The 20278-nt window shown below is 41.5% G+C and overlaps 1 protein-coding gene across 4 annotated transcripts in view; it reads left to right on the forward strand.

Moving 5' to 3' along the window:
- clcn2c (chloride channel 2c) overlaps positions 1-20278 on the forward strand; it is a 677449-nt gene that overhangs the window by 379303 nt on the left and 277868 nt on the right. For all 4 annotated transcript variants that reach the window (XM_038815641.1, XM_038815642.1, XM_038815644.1 and 1 more), the window contains 3 exons: positions 4878-4956; positions 12147-12272; positions 12399-12483. In XM_038815641.1, coding sequence (XP_038671569.1) covers positions 4878-4956; positions 12147-12272; positions 12399-12483 — 290 coding nt within the window. The remainder of the gene's footprint in view (positions 1-4877; positions 4957-12146; positions 12273-12398; positions 12484-20278) is intronic.

Consider the following 20278-nt stretch of genomic DNA (forward strand, 5'->3'; position numbering starts at 1 on the left):
TGTGGTGATCCTCAGGTTAAATCGTCCCATGAAAGGGGAAAGCAGCCTATGGTCATCTGGGACTACGGCCCCTTGGCTTTACTTTTCATTTCCACATTCTTTTGTAAAATATCTAAAATTGCATTGCTCAAAACATGCTTAGATGAATGTATTACACTGCAACATTAAATATAAACACATGCTGTTGCAGAGTTAGCCCAACCAATTAAAATGATCAGAGGCATGAACCATTTTGATCGCTGGGCCTGATTCATATTTGTGGAGACCTGCTTTTGCAGATTATCAGTGAGACAGGAAGCGTGAAATTCCAAAGGCTCCTACTTGGAGCTGAGCCGGTTATGTTAAGGGGTGGGGAAGGTAATGTCCGAGGACTGCAATAGCTTGAACATCAGGCAGACCAATTTCTGTATGGGCGGGAGGAACATTTATTGAAGAGCATTTATCCTCCCTCTAGCTCCACAACATTTCCTTAAAAATACTACATGCCATTTTTCGAGTGACCTCTAGTGGTCCTTTTCCATTGTTTAGATTGCTCTTTGTTCAGTAGCATTGGGCTAGTGTGTTACATGTTTCACCCATTGGCCCTTGACTATTGCCCCATAGGACTATATAGAACGTGATTGCTTGTCATCCTGGCAGAGCCATAATTACATGTGTAATACATGGATTTTCTTGATCTTGTACACCAGGTATTTGCTTTATACCTTGATTACACTTGACTGGGAGGAAATACACAGAAAGTATCATCCATCTTTATATGTTTGGACAACATCTTGTCTCATTTGCAAAGCTTTTTAACACACACTACAAATCTCAAAATAATGGAAATTGTAGGTTTTTAATTCTTTTTATAGTGTTGTAGTTTACCTATAATGAAGCGTTGACAGCCTTTCTGGGTATGTGTCTGGAACTCTGTGATTGTAAATTACTGAGTATTAACTGAATGTAATGATAGTGGTCCCTGGAAATCTGGCAATAATTCTGAATAAACTAAATTATACTTAGTCACAGGAATCTGTTTGTTGCAGATGGCTGCTTTATTTAGAAAGAAAGCCTTTGACTTCTTGATTAATACATGTAAATTGGGTGAAAGGACCAAAGGGGGGTTAAGGGCTAGAAGTTGAGTCCCATTGAGTCAATCAACTAACTTTTTTGTTACTATAAATTTTGTGCAACCGCTATGGAGCAGAGGTGTATTCACAGTTAGTGGGGCCCGTCACTCACCTTTATTTCTGTGTCCCTAACCTCATGCCTCCTCCACAGAACACAAAGGCGGAAACCACATTGATCACTGCTTTTTAACTTGGAAAAACATGCCTGTATGAAGTGAAATTCCAGCTTGTTAGAATGATAGTAAAGGTGGTCCATATTGCAATGTCCTGAATCGAGCACTACTTTTGAATGAGGATGATTGTGCATTGTTCAATATTTCAAACTTTAAAAAATAAAATGACAAACTGTCTTTTTGCCTCATTTTGTCCTTTTGCTTTGCCTTCTGACTGCCAGGTTAATAGTATCGCTTCATATTGCTAATGAAATGGATCTGGATTTTAATGAAGTGTCTGAAAGAGCAGGTGTTTGCACAGTCAATCCCACATTTTTATCAGCTTCAATTCAAGATCTGCTAAATTTGGATTCCTCTTTTAACTATGAAGCTGTGATTATGGATTTTCAACAACATTCACTCTATTCTCCTCTTGCCCATTACCCCGTCACAAACTCTCTCTCGCCGTGGACCCCCAACCCCATCACAAACTCTCCCTCCCTTCAAAATGCAACCAGCCCTCACACACACACTCCCTCCCTGCAAGACTGCGACCCTGGCTAACCCCATCACACACTCTCTTTCCCCCACACCATCACACGCTTCCTCCCCTCCACCCTCACACTCACCCATTATCACAATCTCACTCACCTCACTCGTCTGGGGTCTTCAAGGCAGCCTCCAGCCTTGCACGTCATCACCTCATGGCTAAGGCTTGATTCAGGGCCTTGCTGTTGCTGGCCTGTCCTGGGCCAATTCACCTGCTTCCCTTGGCGGCTGACCTCTCCTCGTGGTGGCTTTTGGTGCCGAGCACCTCGCTATTGCTGGCCTGTCCTGGTCTATTTGGAAGCCTTCTCGCCTGTCCCACTCAGCGGCTGACCCTCACCTTGCTCTGCATTGCCTGATGAAAGGCTCATGTTGAACCTATCGGCAAATGCAGAGTAATTAGTCTCTGATTGGTGCACCAGACTGGGCAGGCCCCCTCATTGGTCAGGGCCCTGTGCTGAGGCATGGGGCTGGTTTAGCACAGTGGGCTAAACAGCTGGCTTGTAACGCAGAACAATGCCAGCAGCGTGAGTTAAATTCCCATACCGGCCTTCCCGAACAGGCGCCGGAATGTGGCGACTAGGGGCTTTTCACAGTAACTTCATTGAAGCCTACTCGTGACAATAAGCGATTATTATTATTATTATTATTATTATTATGCTGTATTTCATTGCTCTGCTATGGAGTGTTTCTGGAGATGTTGTGGTGACTTATTGAGAGTGTTGGTGAATCCTCATGGTAGGAGGAGCAGAGGATTTGGTGACCTGTCCATATAAAGGTTGTAGTGGTTGGGACGGGAGCTGTAGTTGTAGTGCCTCTGGGTCTGTAGTATTACAGCGTTATGGCCATGCGAGGAGGGGTAAAAACGATTCCCCTATCATGCCACTCAAAATCTGACTCTGAGGGTTTTTTATGAAATTGTAAGGATGAAGGTATTTACTCAATCTCTGTGCTTAACCATTTATATGCAGTCTGCCAAACTTTCTTCAGTTTAAGACAAAAAGTGATTAGGTTTTATTGAGTCCAGATATTCCAAGTGCTGACGTGGAATTGGTCCACCAATCCCATGGTGGGAAGGATGGGTTCCAAACTCCATGTAGCTTTGTGCGCTCTGCCAAATTGCAGCTGGACTCTTCCAGGTTCCTTGACAGAGGCAAAAGACTATCTGACAGGCCTGTCAATTCACGAAGCATCTTGACATGTATGTTCACCAGCATTCTCACAAATTCCACCTCCTTCAAAGTCATCATCTGTAGTAGAACATGCCTGAACATTAGCCTCTGGTGAGCTGACACGTGAACTATCCTTTCCTCCTGAACTGGCTGCAGCAACAGCCATGTCTGATAACTCACTGCAGGTAATTCTCTCAATACCGCTGATGCACCTGCAGTGCTAGTTTGTGATTTGGAGGTTCTGAAGGTCAGATCAAGTGCTGCTTTGTCAGTGCTGCTGTGTCACTCTCTCGTCCTATTGGGACAGCTGCAAGTGGCCAGGGAGAAGGTCTTGGGAGTCTAAAATTAGAAAATTAACAGTGGAAGGAAGGTGGGGTGGAAAATAGGAATTCCATGGTCAGACCATCAGCAACTTGCACATCATGTCAGATAATAGGATGAGGTGAGAGTTGATCAAGAACATTAGGAAGGGACACATCACCTTCTCCATGTTTTCAGTGGCACTGGATGCCACAGGCTATGGCACAACTGGCCCTATAGTGCGGAGAACCATCTCATCTGTGGGACTTAGAAAAGGAAAGGGTCCTTGTCCCCCACCAGTTCTGCTCTGCTCCTGGCTGTTATTGATCATCCTGTCCTGCAAGAGAACAGAATATCAGTAATTGCGTTGCACTGTGTTTGGGTGATGTGTCTGTCATGGTTGCATAGCTGGAGGTATGGGGAAGGAAGGGAAGACCAGTGTAATGTTGAAAGGTGTGTGAGGGGGGTATTAAGTATCTAAACATTGGTCCAGAGTTCTAAATGCCAGGAACTGCTGGTGGGTGTGTGATGGGAGTGGGCTATTGAGCAGTGAGAGAGGTTGGCAGTTGTAGGTGATATCATGTGAAGATACATTCACTGACCATGAGATAGGTTTAATTTATTCTGGTACTGTTGCTGTGTTCTCGTGGTCAATCTGTGGCCATTGATCTCCCTGGCTACCACCTCCTATTCCCTTCAGCCTGATCCTTGTGCGAGCTCTTCCCCACCCGAGAAAACATGGTTTCTCCTTATGTAACTTTTCTATCACTAAGACCTCCAGCACCCAACTGTGAACTGAGAATTCCTCTCAATTCCCTCCTGCTCCATTTAATCAGCTACTTTCAGGAAGTGTGACTACAGGCAGTCCACAGCATCTTCCTTGTAATGACTACAATTCTGCTTTGAGAAGGACAGCTGACTTTAAGAGGAGCATGCTAAATGCATCAAGGCACATGTTCTGCAGCATGGGTTCTGCTTGTCCCAAGATTACAATCATTTAAAGGAGGAGGTATCATGGATTTTATGCTGCCCACCTCAACGAAGCTGTGGGCAGTCTGCTTGTGTCCTGTGGCCCCTCCATCCAAAAGTGGAACTAGCAGTTTACAATGAGATGGAGCTACCGAATACCTGTCAAACTGACCCGAAACACGTTCAATGCAGAATCTCCTCGTCCTCCCTCTGAAAGCTTCTGTTAGCTCGACTGCCTCATTTTAATTAACAAGATTTTTCTAAGATTTTCCATGTGCTTAAAATATTTTTCATGTTCACTTTATTGATCTGTTTAAAAAACGAAAATACTGGGCGGAATTTACTAGCTGTTCACGGCAGTGGAATATTCCGGTCCCACTGGCGGCGCACGGGTTTCCTGACGATGTGGGGTGCAGTCACCGGGAAATCCCGTTGACAACGGCGGGGCCGGAAAATCCCACTGGCGGGCCACCTTTGCCGCTGAACAACATGCAGTGAGTTGCTCAGTACATTCCGCCCACGATGTTATGTTAAAAATCCTATTTTTTTTTAAACAATGACAATCCCATCTCTGGTAATGGGCAGAAAACCTGTTTTAATTAAAGCTTTGTTTATCTTCCTTGTAGAATGAATCTAGGAACATTGAGATGCTGGCAGCTGCCTGTGCTGTCGGAGTTGGCTGTTGCTTTGCTGCACCAATAGGAGGTAAGAATATGTTATTTTTCGATTTAAAAAAAAACCTAATGTGCATGAACTCCTTTACAGGATATCTAGCCTGCACACTAATGTGGGCAGTGCCAGTTTTGAAATTTGTATTCAAACTTCACAGATTTAAAAAAGCACGTTCAATTCATTAAGATGGAATTTGACTTCATCTTCAGGCACAGGTTGCTGTGGTATCAGACTCTTCATGTAAGATATAAACAATTTGAGATTCGTTAGGATTATAATTCATATGCAAAAAGCCATTTTTGTACAAATAAATATGCCAAATATTGAACTGGTTTTCTGGAACGGAGGGAAATATAACCACATTTGCAAATGGTATAAATATGTGCACATACACACAAAGAAGGAGAGTGAAGTAAATTAAAGCTGTTTGAGGTAGTAACCTACTTTCCCATTTCCATCATCGCCCTTTCTGAATTGTCCAATGATTTTGCTACGGATCAGTGAGTGACGTGTTTTATTGTATGGCTAGAGCTGAACAAATACACAGACATTGTCAAGTAACAGTGTAATGCAGCACCTCACCAGCCACTTTGCAAAGTTATGAAAATAATAACTCTTATGTTGGTTGCAGGTTAACTGTTATTTTGATTCTCACAAGTCAAAATACATAATTCAAATTTTTTGAAAGCAAAATAGATTTCAAGTCCAGAAACATGCTCGCAGGTATTTTTCTTTGGCCAATGAATGGGAAGACCAGATGAAGATATGGTCAGCGCAACAACAGATGTCTCACAGCAGACCTGTCTGTTGCAGACAGCAGGGAGACTTGGTAAAATTAAGCTTTGAGGTCAACCAGCAAGTCCAAGATAATTGTCCATTACTTAATACGTGCAATGACATTCTGCTTCAGTTGGTGACTGCCGCATACCTGAGTCAGAGTTCCAGGAAATGACACCGCCAAGGAGATTGCTCCATGGGCAGTGGGTGTTTTATGTGAAACTTCATAACTGGTCGATACTGTGGCACAGTGGTTAACACTGCTGCCTCACAGCGCCAGGGACCCGGGTTCAAATCTAGCCTCGGGTGACTGTGTGGAGTTTGCATTTCTTTTTTTAAAATAAATTTAGAGTACCCAATTCATCTTTTTTCCCAATTAAGGGGCAATTTAGTGAGGTCAACCCACCTATCCTACACATCATTGGGTTGTGGGGGCGAAACCCATGCAAACACAGGGAGAATATGTAAACTCCACACGGACAGTGACCCAGAACCGGGATCAAACCTGGGACCTCGGCGTCATGAGGCTGCAATGCTAACCACTGCGCCACCGTGATGCCTGAGTTGGCATTTTCTCCCCGTGTCTGCGTGGGTTTCCTCCGGGTGCTCTAGTTTAGTCCCACAGTCCAAAGGTGTGCAGTTTAGATAGGTTGGCCATGCTAAATTGCCCCTTTCTTTCCAAAAAATGTTTTGGTGGGGTTACTGGGTTATGGAGATGGGGCGGGGGCGTGGGCCTAGGTAGGATGCTCTTTTCCAGAGTCGGTGTAGACCCGATGGGCTGAATGGCCTCCTTCTGCACTGTAGGGATTCTAAGATTCTATGGACCTCTATATGCACTTTCCAAATGTTCAGGTGCAGCTTGAATTTCCGGCATTAACATTAAAATCTGCCTTAAGAACTACCAATTTGTGTGCTGCTCCAGTAATATGGTTGGAGACTACTTGACAGCTGGATGATGCAGAGAATAGGCCCTTGAATTGAACTCTCATCAAATCCATCAAGGTTTTGGATTGTGCTAATAATTATCTACTTTTTTAAAAAGCTAATGTGGATACTGCTTCCATCATTGGTTGAAGGGCATTCTCTCACTATTAAAAAAATTATCAGAACCTTTCTCTCCAACCTCCTGAACTTAACCTTGATTTTGACTGATATGTATGGTCTGTTAAACACTGAAATTGCCTGTAGCAAGAAGTCGGACTAAATTTTCTTCAAGGTTTCTATTCTTTCATAAGCTTTTCCAATCTTCTTTCCTACTTCTCTGGCCCAGTGTGGATCAAATGTAATTACTACATTTCCTGATATAGATTTGTTAAAACTGCAGATAACACACAATAGCCTATCTTTCCTGTAGGCATAGTTGAGAATGGTTCACAGCAGAGTTTAAACAAACTGGTTACTGGTTATTCAGTTTTTTGAAGTCAGCTTATTAACATAATACAAGTACAGCTTTGGACATATTCAGGAACCATACTAATTATGGGAGTGGAAAATTGTCTGTGGAAATGGGAACAATTAAAGCATAAGCTTCTGAAACCCATTGAGTCCTTTCCAAGGCTGAAACAGGAGATAATTACATAGCATTTATGGCAGAGACACAAGCTATTCAGCTGGCGTTTATTCTCCACAAGAGCCTCCTCCCATTCTGTTTACGTCATCTCGCTCTCAGCAACATATAAATATGGTAAAAGAGAATTAAGAAGTGATAGGTAAAACGTAAGTGGAAGGAAGTGACGCTGCAGCTTATTATCTGCTCCTCTGTTTGATTGCTGAAATGGAGTAGCGTAATGTGGCTCGAGGGAGGTCGGTTGTTTGCCACTGCAACCACTGTCCCCAAAGCTTAACATCGCTTTATGGGTGAGCGGAAGTGAAGATAACTTGAAGGGAGCTGCAGATAGTTATTGTGACTAGCTGTGCCAGACCTGTGCTGTCACTACTGAGTGCACTGTAATATAATTCTCCTTGTCTGTGCTGCCTCAGTCTCACGAGGTACTTACAGTTAATAGTATCTTGACAGATGGAACAATTTAGGAATGCTGGCTGTTGCTCATCCCAGCATAACTTCCCTTATGTAATACCTCTGATAGCAAGATTTACCAGAATGGGGGAGTTTTTGAGGAAGCATTCAACTTCATCTATCGTAAGAGCATCCACTAATCATCTGCCATAGTGATGTGCATTCACCTCTTGTTTCCAGATGTTGCTGGTAGGCACCTACAATGAGAACAGGGCACCTCTAGTACACTCTGACCCTTCTATATCTTGCCATTCTTCTTCAAACACCTCAATTAGGGAGCAATGGCCTCGGAGGGTCATGGGTATCTCAGTGGAAAGCTATTGGTGCCATGATAGAACTGGAAGAAAATAACTTACATCAGTTGGAGGAAGTGTCTAGTGAACAGGAATGGGTACACTAGCTGTAGCACCATTATTACTGCCAGACTGAGATCAAACAGCTTGCTGTAACCTCGGGATCAGATTGGGAATATCTTATGTATATATATAATATTAAATATAAAATGCTGATAATCATAGCCAAATATCTGGGGTAAGAGGCTGTTTTCCCCAAGATCTCATGCAGAGTATTGGCAGTGTTTTATTTATCACGTCTGCTTGATGACCTCCATCGACTCCTCGTGCTATATCGCCCCAGTTTTAAACTTCTCACCCTTGTTTTCAAATCCCTTCATAACCTTCCCTCTCCTTGCATCTATAACTTTCTCCAACCCTACAACTCTGAGATTTCTGTACTCCTCCAATTCTAATATTTTGCACATCCCAAAATGAAATCACAACTCCAATGGCAGCCGTGTTTTGAGCTAACTAGGCCCGAAGCTCCTGAATTTCACTGCTGAACCTATCTGCCTTTAAGTTCTCCTTTAGGACATTCCTTAAAACTGTGTCTGACTGAGCTATATATCACCTGTCTAATATCTCCTGCTGTGGCTCAGTGTGAACTATTATTACGCTCTTGTGAGACACCTTGGAACATTTTATGCTAAAGGTGCTATAGAAATGCAAGTTGTTGTGCTTTGTGTCTCGAATCATTTTTGGGATGTGGGCTTTGAGGGCATGTCAGAAATGGTTTCCATCTCCGTGAAGAAGGTGCCAATCTGAACAACTGAGCTATGTTAGAAAGTGGTTAAATCAACCAAGTTGACAGTGTGTAGCTAAGGACCTCGGGTATTTTTCCCTGAAGGATGTTTATGTACTTGTCAGTCGACAAATTCATGATCACTCTTACTGATACCAACTTTTTATTTGCAATTTTTTTGAATTGAACGAATAGTGAGATTTAAACTTATGGGGTGGGATTCTCCGACGGCAGGATCCTTCGCTTTGCCGGCAGCACATTCACGTCCGCAGATTTCCCAATAGCGTGGGGGTGCCCACAATGGAAAACCTCATTGGCCGGCTGCCGGGACGGAGGATCTCGCTGCCAGATGGGCGCGCCGCACCAGAAAACTGATGCAGTGGGACAGAGAATCGCGCCCATGGTCTTTGGATTGATCCAAGCCTGTGTATTATAACATAACCACCATGCAAACTGATTTTTATCATACTAGGTTATGTAGGTAGATGGAAAACCTGAGGCCATTCTCCGAAGAGAAGGTTGAGAGGATATTTGATAGAGGTGTTGAAAATCATGAGGGATCAAGGCAGAATAGGTAGAGAGAAACTGTTCCCATTGGAACAACCGAAGGGAAATCTCTCTTTACACAACCAAGTGGATCTGGAATACTGTAAACAGTTTTGGTTCCCTTATCTAAGCCAAGATATACTGGCATTGGAGGCAGTCCAAAGAAGGTTCAGTGGGTTGATCCCAGGTATGAAGAGGTCGAGTAGGTTGGGCCTGACATTGGAGTTTAGAAGAATGAGAGGTAACCTTATTGAGACAGATAGGATTCTCAGGGCGCATGACAGGGTAGATGCTGAGAGGATGTTTCCTCTTGTGGGAGAGACTAGGACCAGAGGGCATAATCTCAGAGTAAGGGGTCGTCCATTTAAGATGGAGATGAGAGGGAACTCCTTTGCATTTCGGGTAGTTAATCAGTTGAATTGTTTACCGCAGAGGGGTGTAGAAGCTGGGTTGTTAAGCATGTTCAGGGCTGAGATAGACAGATATTTAATCAGAAAGGAATCAGGGGTTATGGGGAAAAGATAGGAAGGTGGAGTTGAGGATTATCATAGCAAATCAGTGATGATTTCATTGAATGGTGAAACAGACTCAATGGGACAAATGGCCTCCTGCTGTTATGTCTTGTATTGCCTTATAAGTAGTTTAGGATCTGAAGTGCACTGCCAAGGCAGACCAATTATGGTTTTCAGAAAGTAGTTGGATATTTATCTGAAGTTTAAAATATATGAGGTCATGGGGAAAAATAGGCAGTGGAACTAACTTTATTGCATTTTTATAAAGACTTGGCACAGGGACGGCTGGCTGAATGGCCTCTTTCTGTGACGTAACCATTCTGTGATTTCAAACCTTTGATTTGAATTAAGTGCAATGTCCATGGCAATGATGCCTCACATGGGGAATAGCCTATGAATGCTCACTTTTCAATGCACAACTGAATAATAGCCATGATGTGGAGATGGCGGTGTTGGATTGGGTGGGCACAGTAAGCAGTCTTGCAACACCAGGTTACAAATCCAACAGGTTTGTTTGGAATCACTAGCTTTCGGAGCGTCGCTCCTTCATCACTCCCCAGAACTCCTCTGGTAAGGAGTAAGGATCTTTGGAATCCGCTTGACAGGGCAGGCAGGCTTTGGTTTGGCGTCTCATCTGATCGACTCCCCTCCAGAAGTGGAATTTTCCATCAGATTTACATTGAAATGTTAGTCTAGATTATGTGGTCAAGTCTCTGGAAGGGGACAATGAACTCATAACCGTTTGACTCAGCCCAACCACTGAACCACGGCTAACATTTAATTATTTTGTCTTTCATTCATCCATTGAGGTGTTTTTGGGTTGTTGTGTGAACTGTTTCATTAACTGAGGAAGTTGGATCTGCAGCAAGCCCTCTGTATAAAGCATTGTGAAGGTAGAAAATAAGGCACATCAAGAGGTGATTAGGTGACAATTAAAGTCAGGCAATTGGAGGCGTGAGGCAACCCTGTTGTGTCTTGGTTATACACAGCAAAAATCATTGTATTATCAATTGTAAGCAATTATATTTTGAAAAGGAAAGCATTTTGGGGCTGTAGAGAAACAACTGGTCATGGGATTAATTGAATAGTTATTTTCAAAGAGCTAGCGCAAGAATGATGGGCTAAGTAACTGCCTCCTTTGATGAGTCCATAAATCTATCCATAAATCTATTCCACAAAACGAGAAGATACAAGAAAAACAGTCACTTCTCTTAAATGAGAGTGACAAGCGTCCGAAAGTGGTTACACACAAGATTTAATATTTTCAGGCTTACAACAGCAATTTCAAATCATAGCACCTTTAACGTAACGAGATGACACAAGGCATTTCCCAGGGGCATTATAAAACAAAATTCTGATGCAGAGCTGCATAAAGAGATGGATATGAGGTTAAAGGACCAAAAGAGTTTAAAGAGGTAGGTTTAGAAGCGTGTTGCAAAGGAGGGAAACAGGGTGGGGGAGCAGACAAACGTAGCGAGGGAATCCCAGAGTTACATGACCAAAGGCTCAGCCACTTGTGGATAATTGGGAATGCACAAGAGCCAGAATTAGAGGAGTGCAGATATTTCAAAGGGCTGTGTGGCTGGTGGAGCTCTCAGACACAGGGAGGGACAAAGCCATGGAGGGATTTGAAAACAAGTTTTGAAATCAAGACCTTGCTTGACCGAGAACCAATGTGGATCAGTGAGTACAGGGTAAATTGCATATTTAGCATCACCAATAGTCAATTATAAATGTACTCTTAAGTCATATTTAGCTGAGCTTAGTAAAGCAATTTGGTCATTTGATGATATCACTTTTCTCTTTTCCGTTTTCCATTTTTAACAGATTAACAACGTTAAAAGCAACGATTTACTTAGCATCCCGATTTTTAAATCCTTTTGGCAAAGTCAGTATTTCTTTTTATCCCTTCATTTAACTTCTTTACGATCCCAACTAATGGCTACAACAGTGACCTTGTGGCTTTCTCTGACCTTGCAGCTTATGCTTTTAGGTTAGGTGTGCCAGCTGGCCCTCTATTTGAGTGTTGGCAATGTTTTGCCCTTTGACCTGTCTGCTGTGACTGCTCTGGTGCTGCTGTGGCTGCTCAGAAGTTAATCTGCATGAGTTTGCAATAGTCCTTGAAAAGGACAAGGCACATGTTTGCCTCAGATTTTATTTTATTTTTATGTTCTTGCCTTCCTTGAATGTTTGACTGGTATCTATCTTTATAAAGAAAATATGGAATTAGATTTAATCCCAAGTCATCCATTTTGTTAATTGTTGATTAGTTTGTTCTGACTTTCTCCCAATAGGTGTCCTTTTTAGTATTGAAGTAACATCAACGTTTTTTGCTGTCAGAAATTACTGGCGAGGCTTCTTCGCTGCTACTTTCAGTGCCTTTATTTTCCGAGTGCTGGCTGTGTGGAACAAAGATGAAGGTATATTAAAGTAACAACTACATTGTGAAAACAGAATAATGTTCCAACTCTAGAGAAACATTGCTCCATCTGTCCCTGAATATTTTGTTCTCAAATAAAATATGAACTTTCATCCACCTTTTGCAGAAACCATCACCGCCTTGTTTAAAACTCGATTTCGTCTCGATTTCCCATTCGATCTTCAAGAACTCCCAGCTTTTGCAGTCATTGGGTATGTTTTTGTACCAGAGTCAAATTCTGTGGTTAAAAATGATCATTTAATTAATGAGAGTTATATGTGATATAGGTCACTGTGTGTAAATTAAAATTATTTTTTAAGATTCTTTCATGGGATGTGGGCATAACTGGCAAGGCCAGCATTTATTGCCCAATCCCTAATGGCCCTTGAGCTGGGTGTCTTGCTAGGACTTTTCAGAGGGTAGTTAAGAGTCAATTGCAATACTGTGGGTCTGAAGTCACTTTTGGGCCAGACCAAGGAAGGACGGCAGATTTACTTCCCTAAAAGACATTTGTGAACCAGATGGTTTTTTACAAGTTGTCATTACCAATTTTATTAATTGAATTTAAATTCAATCAGCTGCTATGGTGGGATTTGAACCCATGTCCCAAGTGCACTACCACTATTCCATTATCCTTCTGTGTCTTTGGTAATTGTGCAGGATAGAATCCAGGCGATCTTGGTGGTGATAGAACTTCATTGATATGATTGTATTATAGGTAGCTCGGGTGACTGTGCGGAGTTTGCACATTCTTCTTGTGTCTGTGTGGGTTTCCTCTGGTGCTCGGGTTTCCTCCCACGGTCCAAAGATGTGCAGGTCAGGTAGATTGGCTATGCAAAATTGTCCCTAGGTGGAATTATGGGGATAGGGTGGAGGATTGGATTGGGCCGAGGTAGTGTGCTTCTTCAGATGGTCGGTTGCAGACTCGATTGGCCGAATGGCCTCCTTCTGCCTTATTATGATTCAAGGTAACATTTGGAAGTGATATCACTTGTAGCAGTGAGTTGTATTGTCCTGTTCGGGTTAATGGAAGCTTGCACGTGTATTCTCAAACTGAAAGCTGCGGAATTCATGTTCTTGTGACCCCATAACATAATGTTACATAACGTCAATACTACTTTGTAGTTGCATTTAATACATGATGACCTTTTCTATAAATCTTAAAGACTGAAAAGATTGAAAGACAGTCATGCTTCTGTCTTGGGAGAGTACCTTTAAGAAATGGATGTTTAAGCAATGTACCTTTAAGAAATGAAGCAGCTCATATTACTGAAGTGATGGGCCGAGGTAGTGCTGGGTTTTTAGCTCAGCCATTTTGCAGTGTTTAGTTTCAGTTTTGAGAAAGCAGCTGAAAAGTGCCTGGCTGGTTTGCTGTGAGCTGTTTTGAAAGGAGAAAGCCAGTTTTGAGAAAAGAGCTTGGGTGTGTCTGTGTTTTCAGTAAGCTGGATCTGCTGTGATCTTTGCCAGGAAAGAATATCTCTCATAATAGTAATGTCTTTAACCTGATGTGTTTCTGTTTAAAGGTGTTAAGTCTTTTGGAGGTTTGAAGGAACATTTTGAGGGATTATTTAGTGTTGTATTATTTTCGGGGTTATCTTTGAAGGGGTGTTAAGGGATCCAATGTTTATTTAAGAAGGTTAAGTTGAATTCATGGAATAAACATTGCTTTGTGTTTAAAAACCCACGTGTCCATAATTGTAGTACCACACCTGGGGAACAAGCCGTGTGCTTCAAAAGCTAACAATCCATTAAAGGGGCGGTTGGTTGAACTCCATGATACACTTTGGGGTTCTGAAAATGCCTATCCCATAACACTTCATCAAACCTTTGGCTTTGGAAAAATAAATCACGACATTGCTCTCAAATAGGTGGCCCATTTGTACCATAAAATCCTTGAAAAGTTTTATTTTTGTGTCATATGAAGAATAGTTCTGGAATACAAAGAAACCAGCCTCTAAATGTTCAACCTAGTTTAAATTATGTCAGGCCTGGCACATGTGCCGACAAAGTGCTCATACAATGACATATCCTTGTACTTTTGGAAAGGGCTATGGCGATCGGCTCCTGACACATTTTTAAAATTTGTGCTGTCCTTCTGTAGAAATGGAAACCTTGAACAGGACAATTTGATCTAAGAAACATATTGCAAAACTTGTTGGGAAGAATTGAAAAGTATGGAGATGAACATAAGAGTAAAATCCACTTTATTGTGAGGATATGATTTCTGTGAAGAACCGAGATATTGACAGATTATTCATGTATCTTTCTAAAATGAGAAAGGGAAGCCTGCGGGATCTTAATGTTTCAAATGCCACGGTTTCATCATTCTGATCATCCAGAGAAAACCAGGAAGCAGCTCACAGTAGATTAACAGTAAATATGATGTTGCTAATTCTTCAGCGGTGTGGGTTCCTGAGCATTGATAGAAAATGCTCCTCTGTTCACTATCTCTATCATTTTGTATGTGGATATCAAAGTAGGAGTGGGCGGAGCTGTTCTGGTCCTCACAATTGAGTTGGCATATGGCTACTTGGGCATGAGCAAAACTGTACTGCAACTTAGTCAGCATCTTGGCAGGGGAGAAGATTGTTGGGGGTAGGGGAGTGATGACGGTGGGAGCTGGGCACGGATTCACAGGGCAAGGCCTGGTTCTGTTAAAGCTACTTCTTGGGAGAAAGATAGCCAGATGAAACAATTGTTCAGTGTTCTGAGGCACCAGTATTAGAGTGGGAAATCATCAGAGCCAGGAGACAGCAATAATAATAAAAATAGAAACTTCTGGAAAGACTCAGCAGGTCTGGCAGCATCTGTGGAGAGAGAAACAGGGTTAACGTTTTGAGTCCAAGATTGCTCTCCTTCAGAGCCAGGTGGAGATTAGTTATGAGAAAAATTGATGGTGGGCAGGAAAATAGAGTAGATCTGTAGGAACCATTGATGGTATAGTGAGGGATGATGAAAGAATTCAGTGTTTAGAAGCTGAAGGTAAAGATAGGACAAAGGGCTATTACTGCAAGGCGGTAAACAATTTAAATAGTCTACCGATTTTACTTGTGAAAATGTATATAAATTGGCAGGTGGTATCAGCCAGGCCCGATGAGCCAAATGATATATTCATGCTTCTATTTCTTATGTTTTAAAGAAAATGTAAGTGAATTTGATGCATTCCAACCTTCAAAATGTAAAAAATGTGATGAATACGTCCCTCCCTAAGCAGCTAGCACAGCAGTTAGCACTGCTCCTTCACAGCGCCAGGGTCCCAGGTTCAATTCCATTCCCGGCTTAGGTCACTGTCTGTATGGAGTCTACACGTTCTGCCCATGTCTGTGTGGGTTTCTTCCGGGTGCTCCAGTTTCCTCCCACAAGTCCCGAAAGAAGTGCTGTTAGGCAATTTGGACATTCTGAATTCTCCCTCTGCGTACCCGAACAGACGCTGGAGTGTGGCGACTAGGGGAATTTCACAATAACTTTATGGCAGTGTTAATGTAAGCCTAATTGTGACAATAAAGATTTTTTTTTAAAAAAGCAGGCCGAGAGAGAACATTCAACTGAAAATAAGCCTGAATAAAGGCCTAGAGTAACAACCCATGCTTTGGAGTGACTCCTTTATGTTGCATTAGATTTTATTGGTACTTTGGATAATTCCACAATTCAGTTCTGCGAGAGAAAAAAATATTTTTACAATCTTTATTGTTCACAAGTAGGCTTTCATTAACTCTGCAATGAAGTTACTGTGAAACGCCCTTAGTTGCCACATGCTCGTGAACACTGAGAGAGAATTCGTAATGTCCAAATTACCTAACCAAATTACCGTACCAAATTGAAACCTGATGGTCCCACACATGATATGTAAAGCAATTAATTGCAAAGGGAATGCCGTGATGGAGATTGACTTGATCTGCACCTATAGTTAATATTCAATCAATTGAATTATGACAGAAATATAATTATTGCAGTAAGAGATGGATGTGGAATTTCTAGGGACTCAGATGGTCTCTGATGCTGTGAAGGATAATTTTCCAAGTTTAGGGTCGGGGGGGTCGGGGCGCAATTTCCACCACCACCCCACCCCCTCCCCCCACCTTAATCTTTTTTGATATTTGGTTCCTCCTTGATGCGTTTTGAATATCACGAAAGGAAAACTTAGATGAAATGATAATTGACCAGGGCACTTACTGAATTTAGGCTATAAGATGTCAAATCATAACTTTAGCTACTTACACACTCCAACAACAAACAGCATAAGGGAGTGCCAGCTTTAAAGGAAAATCTAAATGAAATACATCTGGTTTATGACCTGAATTCATCAGGTGATAGACAAGGCAATCTCTCAGCTTGTGATCATTTATCGTTTCATTTGGTTCTCTTCTAATAGTGAAATATTGATCAGTGGAGCAAAAATACAGGTGCAGCACACAGCTAACATGTACTGTGTTAATCTGAGGTGAATTGTTAGTCTGGTTTGTCAGAGCAATAGAAAGATCTATCTCGATAATGAGCAACAACAAACCACCTCTCTCCGCGACTCCCCCTCCAAAATTATCTTCTGTAAAATAAAATTATTTAAAATTTCCTATTACTTTGAGTTTTGGCTCTTCAGTTCTAGCATAGATTTGTCACGCTTTGCCTCCTCATTCACCTTCTACTGATTATAAATAAGAAGCTAGATTTTTTTTTAACCTCTGGGTTAGGTAAAGATGTTCTTGTTTACTTTCTGAGAAACTATATCAGGCCTTAAATTTATTCAGTCACTTACACCAGTGGCATCTTTTTTTCTATTGTGCAAATTAGGTCAACAGTAAAAGAGAATGATAATGTATTATGTAAAATGATTTGTTCAATTTTTAAAACAAAACTGTAAATAAAAATAGAGAAGTCACAACATATTGTTAAGATCCCTTTCGAGACCATTAACATTTGAGGAAGAAATCTGAGCACCCAACAATTAACTGCAGAACTGTGACACAAGATTTCATGTTTTTAACAAAAACAAACTTTATTGTGTATTTATAAAAAATTAAACAAAGCAAGCATTATCAACGTAACATTAAGACTTATAAAGACTTAAAGCTGTACACTCAGTTCTACTTTTTACTTATCCCCAAAGGTTTCCTTATCTTATGAAATCTTGAAGACCAATCCAAAAAGTATGCCACAGCTCTTCAGAATTTATTTGAATTCTCCTTGGTATCCCAGCTATTCCTCAAAGTACTAATTACATGGGGATCCTTTCATTCGTTTTTGGCTAAGGGATCCTCCAATCTTCTTTAAAGATCTCGTGACTGTGGAGTTTTTGGCTTCCTGTCCAAGTTTTGGACATTCATGAACTGTTTTTCCCAATCTGTGCCCACAGCTCTTTCTATGCTAACTATCAAGCTGACTGCTTCCTTCCAGAAGGCTCTGTGAGGACCACTGCAGATTTCTTCTACTAGCTGCGAGCTAGAGTAAATTTTTCAGTTGCTTTTCTCTCACAAAATCACAACAGAAAAGAACTGCCTTCTTCTGTCAGAAAACATAGACAGATAAATTAGGCAAATAAATGTTCCACTCTCACATCCCATCTCCATGACGTGTGGCAATCGCTTGGATGCCCTCAAACAGAAATATTTTAAAATAATTTTGCCATCCATGATACTTTTTGATTCTGTAATGATTCAATAATGAATCCTTTATATTGCTATTGGAGTTATATGACCCAGAAATTCTGGCTTTGTTCACAGACAAGTTTTTTTCTTTTGATTTGGGAACTAGATGCATAATTTAAGTTTTTTATTGACATAAAGGCAAGCCTTCTGACTCCATGATGCTAAGATAGAAAATTCCCTGTTGTTTTCTGCTTTTGTAACTCTACTGAAGGCCTGTAAGATAAACATAGGTTAGCTTCTAACAATTAATTCACTCCAAGCTTGTTTAAATTTAATTTACTTCAAGGTTGCTTATCAGTTTAACAATCAGATGCCCCCATTTATCTACAATTAAAACTTTATTTCATAAAACTAAAAGTTATATTCCAAAACATATGAATTATAAGTAATGTATTTTTAGCATTGGAAACAAGTCAGTTGGTTGAACCAATGCATGTTGGACGCCCCACTCCATTACTAAATAATCTTAATCAATCATATTTACCCATTATTTCCCCAGCTTCCTCCCCCCCCCCCCCCCAATCCATCAGTCTTGAATGTTGACATAGTTTTCCTCTCCACTAGTTATGCTAGAAAATAATTCTACAGCCATACAACACTTGTACAGAAGACTTTTCTTTATTCTTAATCAATTGCACATTATCTTGTGTGTAGAGTTTTACACCACTGAACTACTGAAAATGTTCACCTTCTTCCAACCTTCTGTCATCCTTTATAATATGAAACACTTTGGTCACATTGCCTTGTATTCTATATTGCTCCAATGAAAATGCCCCAATTTTTCACATCTTTTTATTTGTAATTTCTCACAGTCATTCATTTTGTCTAAAACATACATGCACAATACCACTAGGTCATCCTAAGGTCTTATGTAAGCTCATCATTGCTTCCTGAGTTCTATATTCCAAACATCGTGATAAAACCTAGAATTTCATTAGCTGCTTTTCCAGCCTTAGCAACCTGAGGTGCTGCCTTTAATGTTCAATGATATATCCAAATCCCTCTGCTCTTTCACAGCATCAAGCTTATTTTTATTCAAAGTATAATTGCTGCTGTCATTTTTACCAAAATACCCATTACCTCACTTACTGATATTAAATTCAATCTGCCACTCTCCCATTTCATCAGTGTCCCTTGCAGTGTCTTTTGGTTTTCTAAGGAAGTAACTATATCTTCTATTTTGAAAATGCGAATTTCACTTCCTTTAGGACCATAACCAAATTTTTGATGTGCACATTGAACAGAAGTGAACCTTGTGCAGCATCACGACTCACTTCCAGCTGCTTTCAGAAAACTGTATTTAAATCCTCAGGCCAGATTTTTGTCTGAGCCTGGAGGCGGGTTTCGGTACACAATTGGCTATACATTCTTTTTGGAAGAATCCAATTTTCCTCTACACTCCTGACCTCTGTTTTGAAGTGGATATATGTTCTGTAGCTCTGCAATGTCTGTTAAATCAATAGCTGCTTGAGGGACTTTCACGAAACGGGAGATTTGTTAACTAATCATACAAACTCTCATTAGCATACCTAATCTGCTCAAGGTCCCAGATAATCCTGCCACGTTCCCACCGCCGTACTGTGCCACGTGGCCGTGTCGTCGCATAGTCACATGACGACCTCGGTGGACATCCTCCCCATTTAGTTTGGGCTCCAGGCAGTGTGAGTTGCAACAGTGTATGCATATAACTATGCACAACTGCAGAACAACAAATTTGCCAAAGCGTACAGCAGTCTGTTGAACAATTGAAACATCAATTTGACTCTTGCAGTTGGTGCACAGCCTGCTGTGTGCGTTTGTGTTCATTTGACCAATAGAACTCCAGCTTGGCTCTTGCAACTCGTGCAGATCCCGTTGTGTGCCCATTGTATGTATTCCTCCCCCTTCTTTCAGGATAAGTTGGGGGAATGGCAAAAGTAAAACGGACAGAATGAGTTTGGTGAGTCGACAGTTTAAAACATGAAGAAGTCCTGATATCAGCATGTTGGGCCTGCTCAAGCATCCAGAACCTGTATAGATACCAATAGGTGCAGGTGGGACTTATCGTGGGCATGCAAGGCGCATCATTCATGTGGTGTGAAGACTTGCCATGCAGGACTCAAACGGCATCTGTGTTGAGAGAGGCATGTGGGGCCTGAGGTCCGGGAAAAGTGGTCGATCTGAGTAATCCGGTGCAACAAGGCTCTGGAGAGAGCATAGGCTGGTAAAGTTCCTTGCCATGCGTGTATACCACATTGATATTGTAGCATTGCAGCTTTAACATCATGCGTTGTAGATATGCAGATGCAGTGTGAAGCGGCTTCTTCAGGAGGTTATGAGCAGTTGATGGTCAGTTGCCGGATGACCATAGATTAAAGTTGTGGAA

The sequence above is a fragment of the Scyliorhinus canicula genome, chromosome 13 (assembly GCF_902713615.1).
Source record: "Scyliorhinus canicula chromosome 13, sScyCan1.1, whole genome shotgun sequence".
NCBI classification, from domain to species: Eukaryota; Metazoa; Chordata; class Chondrichthyes; order Carcharhiniformes; family Scyliorhinidae; genus Scyliorhinus; species Scyliorhinus canicula.